This window comes from Nematolebias whitei, chromosome 19 (assembly GCF_014905685.2).
Source record: "Nematolebias whitei isolate Nwh7 chromosome 19, NemWhi1, whole genome shotgun sequence".
Classification (NCBI taxonomy): Eukaryota; Metazoa; Chordata; class Actinopteri; order Cyprinodontiformes; family Rivulidae; genus Nematolebias; species Nematolebias whitei.
Genome location: NC_056516.1, coordinates 25,746,256 through 25,756,699, shown reverse-complemented (window position 1 = coordinate 25,756,699; position 10,444 = coordinate 25,746,256). Strand labels below are relative to the sequence as shown.

Below are 10,444 nucleotides of genomic sequence, written 5' to 3'. Positions count from 1 at the left end.
TCCGCATATACTGTTTCATTTTATCCTTTACATTTTTGCTTTTTTTGGGGGTGTAACTAGGATCTGGAGTACATAATTTCGTTCCATCTCATGTACCACATGTGATGCGAATGACAATAAACTTGAACTTGTGTTTAAAGGCTGGCCCGTGCAGTCCTTGTTGCCTTTTTTAAAACCAGATCACAGTATTTTAGTAGTCCCATGGTACTTAAAAGGAGGTTACATGCGTGTACAACTGGGTTAATGCACAAAGCTCGTCTGTCTGCCTGCTTGAAGTTTTCCTTTCTGAAAGCCGAAATTTTCCCCTTCTTCCAAACGCCCTCCCTTCTCTTTCCTGATCCATCCTTGCGTCATTGTTTTGAATGGAAGAGCCTCCACGGTTTCATTTCCCTCCTTCGCAGGAAGAGGGAGCGCGGTGGGGGCTTGTGGAGGCGTGTGCTGCGGCGTCCAATTGCAGCCCGCCTCGGCTGCCGGACCGCACATGTTTACAGGCGGCGCTCCGCCGGTAGAGGCCCCGCTCGGTCGGAGCAAAAGGCGGACTGGATTCAGATAAGGGACGGACCCGGACTCGACTAACGGATGTGCATTATTTTTTTTTCTTTGCTTTGTGATATTTTTGACATTTCACATCGAGCAGCGACTCCTCGAGCCGAGTGGAGTGACACAACCCGTCGTAGTCGCTCTCGCTAGCTTGTCTTAGCGTCGTTTTTCTGTTAGCGGGACGCCATTTTGTTTAATCGTGAACGCGAGTCGTTTCGGGCTACGGAAAGAGCCGAACGCTCCGTGTTTTCCCGCCGCCCCGCTCGGCTCGCGGAGAGCAGTGGGGAAAACAAACAGGTCGAACGGACGGACGTTGGTAGCCGGTTGGATGTGGAGGTTGTTGTAGCGGCGAATGAATCGTTTTCATGTCGTCGCGGTGCTAATTCAAAGTTCTTCGGTTTCGTGTGCCTCATTCGGGGGACGCTGTTCGGAGTTTTTATCCCTTCTCCCCGAGCATGTTGCCGCTTTCGAACATTTTACGGTTGTCGGAGCGCCCGGTCTTCCCGCTGCGGTTCTGTTTTTTCTCGTTGTTTACCCGCTTGTAATTCGACGTTTTGTGGGTTAAATTCACCGACTCGACTGCTCTGAAAACACGCATAAAAAAAAATAAAAAAGGCCCAAACATCTTTTTTTTTATTTTAAAGACATGCACGCCAGGCGCCTGGTGAAGCGGTCGATCCTCGGCAGCCGCGTTTATGCGCCGAGTCCGACGGGGGACGGTGCCCCGGTGACGGGGGTGGTCCAGGCGGTCAAGCAGGAAAACAGAGACGTCTCGGCCGCGGGACCCCGGCGAAGCGTTTACACGGTGCTGATGCAAGACGGAAGCCTGAAGGAGTTCACGGAGGACGAGATAGCCGCGGGCTCCAGCCACACTGCAGCCAAAGCACCGCTCAAGTCCAGCCTGAAGGTGTGTGCGTGTGTGTGTGCGCGCGTGTGTGTGAGGCCCGGCCGGCCTCTGCTGTGCTGTTTTGCAGCGTTTAACCGCTTCCTGCACGGAGCGGATTTAATGGTGTCACCGCTGCCGCCGTATGGCACATTAAACCGGCGAGCTCCTGAGCGTGCACCGACCAGAACGCGGATGAGGCCGGTGTGCGTGCGTGCTTCACCGAATAAGAAGCTGTCAATACGTTTGGACGGTGACAAATATGATATGGGACCAAAAAAAACAAAAAAGGAGGGTGCTTCGGTGGGGCCTGCGATGTGTTTATGTGCTCCAGAGGGTGGGTAATCTGAAGCAAACAAACACTGCAGCGTTTTGGATGAGCTGCTCCTATTTCTGCACGTAGCCTTTGCAAATAACATTGAATTTTCTGCACACAGCCTTTAAATTCGCATTTGCACTCAAAATAGCATTGTGGGCTTTAATGCATGTATTGTTGCAGATTGAGATATGGATCATGGAGGCTTCCAGTGCAGTTATATTTGAGGTATTAGCTTCACAAATGTCCAAATTCGTGGATATATTGTGGCTCCAATACTGCAGTGATGGGAGTGCAAGAGAGGGAAGTCCTACTGATCAACACTGTTTTTGTTGTGCAGGGAGAAAGTGTGTTTTTCTCTCCTTACAGAGAGGGAGGGACCAAAGAGTACACTTTTACACTCTGATTTAAATATACATACACCCTCACTCTTCCCTTTTGCTTCTGTTTTTGTTTTGGTGTCTCATATGAAGCAACTTACAAGTTATTTCTATAACCAGCAGGAAGCATGTGGTCACTCTTTGTTTCCACACGTTCTAGGATGAACCACATCGGCTACAGCAGAAAACACTCAGGATCCTCTCGCTAGTAAATCCTGCGTGAAGTTGGTAACTCTTTATTTGTCCACACACATGTCAAACCACAACACAGATCTCCGCATATAACTTAGAGAACTTGAGTTTTAATGGTTTGCTTTTTTTTTTTTGTACACACAAAAGCTGTTGTGCTGTACCATTACAGTGCAGCTGAGGCTGAAATCGTAGTTCAGTCAACACAATGGTCGAGTGTCTTTCAGCGGGACTCAATTCTCAAAGAGGTCGAAAACAAGCCATAAAACGTGGAGGAGGAGTCTGGTGTGTGTAGATTCACATGTGCATCTGCGTTGCTTTTAGCGTGCACGAGAGTGTAGTAAAGCGTGGATGGGATTTTCCTCCCCTGCGTGTTTGTGAGATCTAGCTACTTAACGTTTCGGAATGATGGTTGTTTTGTAGGAGCTTTGAACACGGCAGCTGTACAGCAAAGTGGGCACCTCCAGGTTGGCAACGGGTAGCGTGCTCCAAAGAATCTGGATGCCTGGAGCTGTGCCTAGTACTACAAATGAATGCACCCTCCCCCCTTTTTTTGCATGGGTGGGGGGATTGGGATGCCACTTGTTGACTCGCCGATTTGTACACAAGTGTGCAGTGTGGACAGCTTTCTTGATGCCTACAAAGTGCCATGACTTGTTTGGTTGTTGCGCTGGCACTTGTTGGAGGCGTAGTCCAGTGCGGGAGGCAATGAAGCAAGGTTGTTGATAGAGGCTGAGCGACTCTTGGTTCTGAAGCAGAGATCAGACCGTCCTCGTTATCCAGCTGAACAATATCAGTACGAAACGCTCGGTTGTGAGGACAAAGGAGGTGTCATCAAATTACAAATAATACATGCTTTTATGGACAAATGTTTGTTTCTCCTTAGGAGAGTAACAGGAAACTCACCATTTCCTCATGCAAAATAGTTGTGTTCAAAACATTGAAACTGTTTTATTTATGTTGTGCATTTGAAGCTAATATTACTCTAAAATGTATGTACTTGGAAAACAGTAGTCCTTCAATTATCGTGGGGGTTACGTTCCACACACCACCATGATAAGCGAAAAAACGCAAAGTAGGAACGCTTAGGCCTGTCAAGATAACAAATTTTGCTGGGCAGCGATTAATGGTCTCAGAAATTATTGTGATAAACGATAATATTGTTTGAAATTTAACAATAATTAATTGTCAAATTTTAAAAGAAATGTTGAATTGTCTGGTATGTAGTACCTTTTTTGATCACCTGATGGCAGTATCCTGTTTGACCCAAAGGATGGATAGTTGAGCAGCATGTCTCTTTAAGAAAAATGGGAGGGAGGGCCCTTGACATGATATGGTGACATTTTATTAGCCTTTATTTATTTATGGCGGATGCGCTGTAGTTTGAGCTCTTTAGCATAGCATTTTTCACACAAAGCTTTTTAATAAAAAATCAGTAAACCAGTTCTCAGCTTCTTTTTGCAGAGAAAAACAACTGTTTACACGAAGGCACAGGTTTCAACCGTGAATTTTGGAGCTTCGACAAGACGGAGGTTTATTCCCGAGGTCGGCCTGTTAGCTTAGCTCGTTGCTTAGCTTCTCAGCTTAGCTGCTTTTAACGATCCAAAAACACAATTTTGGATGGTTAAAACAGATTTTAAAGAGAAAGGGAGGGGTCAGTGAAGAGCACCGGAGTTGAGCTTTTTGTCGTCCAGTGTCTTCAGTAGAAAGAGAGACACGAAGAAACGATAAAGCCGATAAATTAAAATGAGGTAGATAATTTTCATTCATCATGTGATTAATTGATTTATTGTTTATCGTGACAGGCCTAGGAACGCTATATTTATTTTAGTATATATATGTATTTTAAGGCTTTATAAACCCTTCCCACCCTCTTGTAATGTTCTAAACTCGTAAACCTACGTCGTTTTAACAACTTACGTACATGTACTGTACAGTACTGCAAAATACTCACCAGCTCTGCAGAACAGCGGCTCGGTTCTGGTCGAGTTTGGTTCTGGTTCTGCAGACCTACCCTGCAGCGACAAAGCCCACCGCACCATCCAGGTTGATGTGCACGTGGATAATTGAGCTTCAGGAAGCTTCAGGATTATTTGCAACGTTCCTGCCAGTTCTGTGAGCTTAATAGATACATAGATTGTTACTTCTGACTTTGCGTTGCAAAACTTTCCCTCCATTTCGGCAGAAAGCAGGGACCGGAAGCACTGTTGGCTTCTGGGTAGTGTAGTTCTCTTGACTGACATTACAGTATAGGCTTCTTGAAAGAAAACTACAGAATGGTGGTGCTTGTCCAAGTATTTTTTTCCTTAAAGTTTTATCCCGTACCGTCCCGATCATGTGAATAATATATTGAAATTGACAATTGTTAAAAAAAAAAGCAAGTCCACGAAAGTCGAACCGCGAAGTAAAGAGAGAGGGCCTACCGTACTTACAATTTATCTATAGTTTAAAGTTATTGTTTTGTTCTTTTATTCTCTTTCTACAGCTTAAAAAGTGTAAAATTATTAGAAATTATAAATTTATTTTTTCAATTTCACATCCTATTTATCCTTTTTTATGAAATAAATTACAGTTGATCTGTTTAAGCTACAGTTCCTTTAACTTCTAATTTTCAAAAAGTTTATATTTAAATAATTACATTCGTGGCAATAAGCACCAGGTTTATCATGGTAAAGAGGAGAAATTAATAAAAATGTATTGTCAAAGTATAGCACACTAAACACTTGATAAGAATTGACAGTTTTTTGGAATTGAACAGAAGTCAACTTTGAAAAAATCAAAGTTTTGAAAAGTAAAAAATGAGAAAATGTGTGGGAAGCTTCAAAGCCCAAGCATGAATTTTCTAAGTTCTACATCTGTCTTGTGCAAGAAATAAAAACTGCAGCAAGTTTCAGTGCAGTGAAGTAGCTTAGTTTGATCATTTTACAAAGAGAGGGCTTAATCTGAATCTTCACCACTGGAACACTTGTGTTTTTTTTGTCTTTGTAGCCTTTTTAACTTACTTTTGTCCTGGTTTAAATGCTGCTGGGCTGGATTGGTTTCCGATAGTACTTCCAATTTCAAACGTCTTTACTGACGCATTATCCTGCCAACAGGAGAGCTGTTTACATACCGTTTAAGATAACCAAGCTTTCCTAACCCCAAATAATTCTTGGAATGGGATAGTAAATCTAGACAAGTTGAAGAGGAGGTGTAGGAGATTTCGCGTGAGTAAAGAGAGTAGTTAATCCCCGAGTGGATTTTTGATTGTCATGCGCGATTTCTGGAGTTTTTAGCTCTGACGACACATCAGAAATATTGGGAGTGCAGCATCATGTGTTGTAAAGAAATATGACTGCAGGAGCATTTTTTCTGAATTCCAACATTCCTCCAAACATCTTCCAGGCTGTTTGAACCAACCAAATATCACAGACAGAGCAGGAGGAGTACAGGAAAGATGGCGGTGCTTGTTCACAACAGATGAGGTCACTTTAGATGCAGCGTTGAGATGAATCTCTGAAACTCTGATATTGATCTGTCGTAAGTTTTTGTCCGAGGTGTCTACGAGGAGCATTACCTGCTGACACTGAGGGCTGTCAGGCTACAAACACCTCAGTGCATTCATCTCATCTTTTTTCTGTCTGCCAACTTTCTGATGATGTTTTTTTTTTCATGAGAATTAGAACCATGTGGCACACCACTCTCACCTACAGTGCTGTTGTGACAAGGCTGATTCTGCAGCCCTTGGTTTGCTCAGTGTGTGTGTGTGTGTGTGTGTGTGTGTGTGTGTGTGTGTGTGTGTGTGTGTGTGTGTGTGTGTGTGTGTGTGTGTGTGTGTGTGTGTGTGTGTGTGTGTGTGTGTGTGTGTGAGAGCACACACTCGTGACTGCTTGGTCATGACTTACCAACAGGAAACCACAGTGGTTTAACAAAGACTTCTTTTAGGGACTGAAGTAGCTGACTTATTAGAAATGGGACACATTTTAAAATAAAAAAACCACTTTATTTTTAACATTTTGTTAGTCATTACATTTTAGATCGTGTTGTAATTGTTGGCGAACGGGGTTGTGTAATTCTATCCTTACTCCTACACAAATAAATGTGTAATTTTTTACAAGTTACTTTAGTTTCATGCTTGGCAGCATTCGTTTTTAAAGAGTTGGGATCTTTCAGTGTGACCTTTGAGATCTAATAGTTGAACAGTGATAACATTCTTTAAACTGTTAGGTTGGGGGAGTGCACGTGTTTAAGAGAGGCTTAAAAAGAAGAGGAAACTTGACAAGTTTTATACTCAATCTCTCAAATTTACACTCAAGTTTTCACATGTCCGACTTCATTTTATCCTCCCATTTTTAAAGTAAAACCAAACATTTTACACAAAAAACCTCAATAATGAGCATCTGGTTTAATCTTTTTCCTCGTCGTTTAAGTAAATCTTGTTTTCTCTTTCTAAGTGTTGTAAGTGTACTTGTAGTTCCTCATTAACGAATAATCATGTTACAGTACTTGAACATGATTTAGATCATGCACACAAACACACACTGACCCACATTACTCCTCAGTGCAGTATGGTCAGTGATCTCTGTGTGAGTCACTCTGCTCGTGTTCTGCCCCTTGCTTTGAGTTTATTAAAGAGTTTGATGGCTGCAGATTTTTTACAGAGGTGTGTAGATGCATGCAGGTATTCATACAGTGCTACAGCTTTTTGTGAAACTTGGACATTCATTATCTTTACCCGCCTTTTCCTTTTTTGGTTGCGACTCGTGGGAAACATACATATAAAATTATTGTCAAAATTCTGGTTACAAACCAAAACAAAGCTCAGACGCTGCCTCAATATCTGGGTCTGGATCGAAAAACTACATTTATTTCCCCTTTCTTCCCAGTAGATTGTGTAATAATTGATCATTTGGTGTTGCTACCCTGTTTGTCTTGTTCAGAATTAAGTTGCACCTCAGACAGATCGATAATATGTTTTAGATAATGTTTTTAGCGGTTACTCAAATAATTTGCACAATTTCATATCCTATGCATCATTTTACATGTGGACGTTTGAGATGTGCGTCCCTATAGTATGCACAGCATTTCTTCCTCAACGTTGAGACAAACTTGTTTTTTAAGGTTTTATTCACAAACGTTGACTCGTACCTGTTTGTGTTCCTCTGCAGCAGAGCTCCAGCAACGGGGTTTCAGATGGCCAGAAGGTGGAGGGGGGCTGCATGAGCCCAGAGGCTGCAGAGGAGCCCAGGCTGGCGGAAGGCAAGCGTGTCAGCCGGGACCCTGATACCCGATCAGTGTCCTTATTGGAGCAAAAACGCAAAGTAGTCTCTTCCAGCATTGATGTCCCACATGCCAGGTTAGTGTTTGTGTGTCGGCATGCCAAATCTCTAAAAACTGTGTTTCTGTTTCATTTCCTTTCCTAGAATGAGTTTGGCTCTTGTTCACGTGCAGAGTTCACCAAGAGTTTATGACATAGATATGTCATCTTGCAAATAGGTCAGAGTTTATACAGAATGTCATCACAATTTGCATCTGGTACTCAAAGCAGTCTGCTTTACATTACGTACAGTATATATATTTAATTAAATTACTCGTCATTCTGCAGCGTTAGGCTTCACATCAGTGCTGTCTGTGTTCTGAAAGGGATGCCTTGTTAATCCAATGTCAAAGTTTAGTTGCTCAGAGATTTGACTCCAGTCCTTGATGTCACTTTTAGCATGCTGCCATGTGTTCGCTTAAAGTTGCAGAAGCTGTTACAGTTATTTAAAAGCCTCTGGTGGTTTCCCATATTGTAAAAGTGGTGCCAGACTCAAGGCCGTGAGTTTCATCTTACAAAGTAAATCTCATCTGTTATCCTTTTCAATGTATTTTCTGCTGTACAGATCCATACATAAACTCTGTGGCTTTACTAGACACTGGTTCAGTATACCCAGCATGTATTACTCTGACCAAAAATGTCAAAAGTCATCCTAATTCTGTTACGTAATCCATCTGATCCTGCACTACAACATGTAGCACAGAACCTTAAACAACTGGAAACGGTTATAATGTAACGGTGCATTAGTCGCCCCTTCACTCACTTAAAGATACTCTAAACACTACACACACTGATGCGCACAAATATTAGTTTCAGATGGTCAATATGGTCTGCAGCTAAAGCCATTTCACAATAGGATAATTAAACATTAATGGTCAACAGTGCAGATTAATAAAGTACCATCTATAAAGATTCTGTCACTCATAAATGTGAAATGTAATACTCTATAAAGCCTTGCAGTACTATTGGACATCTGTTCTGATTTCTTGTACCTGAAGGGGTTTTATTGATGAAAACTTCCTGAAAAGTACAGCAGGAGTCTGCAGCCTCATCACTATGTCCTCGGCTTTTATATTCAGTTATTAGCTCATTGATTTCACTCCATCTTGTTCCCCATTAAAAGGAAAAATATTGTCTCAAATTTTCATCCATTACATGGATTAGACAGAAGTTGTACACCTGTCCCACTATTATTCCCTCCTTGCATTTGAGCGGCAAAATTATTGATAATCATATAGTCATGGGGCGTCTTATTGATTGTCTTGCTGCTCTCACAGCTAGTTCATCTTATAACATCAGCTTAAAGACAAGTGTTCTATAAACAAGCTCATTTATCCTCCATTTGAGCCAGACAACATGCAGGCCATGGAAAACGGCTTCGAAACGTTGATTTTATTTCTACCTACAGTAATCTTTAAACAATGGTAGAGGGGAGACACAACGTTCAAAAAGAAAACGAGCTATAACGCGTCACTGTCACTTTCTTTGTTTGCCACTAAAGGTTCCTAATTCACCCCAGCTTTCTTGAACAAAAACGCAAAACACCTTGGAGCACCAGGGTTTGATATACACAAACTATTTGTGTCACTAATTTTATGTTAACAAATGGCACACGATGTGGCTACAGCTAGTTCGTCAGGTATGTACTTGTCAGTAGCTAAGAGGACCTCCAGTGTTGTGCCAAAAGCAGCTTCGCTGCCATGAAAAGCACCCTGAGAGTTTTCAGCTCATGTTAGAACATTGTCACTTCCCTCAGGTCTGCATTAAAACCAGCTGCAGTGGAGGGTCTGGTTTTCTGGACCCAAAATATGACATTTTGACGAACTCAAGTTACAGAGGTCTCTTGCTGTTGAGCTGCAGTGTATTCTGCAGACGCACTGTACCAGAATGCTTTCATTCATTTGAGCATTTTATTACTGTGAAAGTTAATGCAAAGATCTTGAAGTTTAACAGCTGCATTTATTGTAACTTACTGACGTTTTTTTCTTTCTGCACTTGGACGAGTATGACAAAAAAAAATCACCAGTGTTTGTATTCTGATCTGCAAATAAAATCACATTTAAAACAATCCCACCCTTATTACCGGATAAAACATTTTTTTGGCGTGATGTATGTATTTCACTGTCGCAGCATGAAGGAAAACGAGTAACGTTCATTCAGTTAGTTCATTTCAGTTCTCTTCTGATATATGTCTGTATGCTTTGAAAGCACTTCAGTACAAGATGCTCAAACCCCAACAATCCGTCATGCTTGTAAAAGACTAAATCAAAGCCACTGCAAAATCAGGCTTCAGAAAAAAAAATCCCTTCTCTTTCAAACTATAGTGTCCTCGCACAATCGAGCACAAAAAAGTTACAAGATTTTATGCTCTCCGTTCTATGTTGAGTATTTTACCAAGAAATGTTCAACTGTGCAATCACTAATACTTCTATTAAAACCCAGAAAACAATGTGTTTCGTATTGCAATGGGAATTTATGATATACAGTGATCCCTCACCTATCGTGGGGGTTACGTTCCAGAGCCCCCCGTGATAGGTGAAAATCCACAAAGTAGCAACAATATATTTATTTTATTATTTATTTATATTAAGGCTTTATAAACCCTACCCACACTCCTACAACCCTTTCCCACTCACTTATTAACCTTTTCCTGTAATGAATTTAGCAGAGGACACAAAAATTCAACCAGACACCAAGTTCGTTCATTAAGCTTTATTTTGAAAAGACTGGTGTCGGACGCTTGGTAGGTGTCCGACAGGGGCAAGGCAAAACTGGAAAATCCAGGGCACGGAAACTTAGTCAGGATGAAGGGATCAGTCAGGAGCATGAGATAATCGCTG

General features: G+C 41.8%; 1 protein-coding gene across 1 annotated transcript; it reads left to right on the top strand.

Annotated features, from left to right (window-relative positions):
• Nucleotides 1–825: 825 nt before the first annotated feature.
• LOC119425446 (zinc finger protein 704) lies at nt 826–7,783 on the top strand. The gene is made up of 3 exons (XM_037692974.1): nt 826–1,447; nt 7,456–7,643; nt 7,711–7,783. Exons 1-3 carry the CDS (start codon nt 1,187–1,189, stop codon nt 7,781–7,783), a joined length of 522 nt encoding a protein of 173 aa, XP_037548902.1. The 5' UTR covers nt 826–1,186.
• The last annotated feature ends 2,661 nt before the right edge of the window (nt 7,784–10,444 follow it).

Excerpts from the sequence above, each read along its gene's own strand:
- LOC119425446 (XM_037692974.1), top strand. The coding sequence starts at position 1,187 with ATGCACGCCAGGCGCCTGGTGAAGCGGTCGATCCTCGGCAGCCGCGTT. Across the intron at positions 1,448-7,455 it reads CGCTCAAGTCCAGCCTGAAG|CAGAGCTCCAGCAACGGGGT; the intron begins GTGTGTGCGTGT and ends GTTCCTCTGCAG. Across the intron at positions 7,644-7,710 it reads ATTGATGTCCCACATGCCAG|AATGAGTTTGGCTCTTGTTC; the intron begins GTTAGTGTTTGT and ends TTCCTTTCCTAG.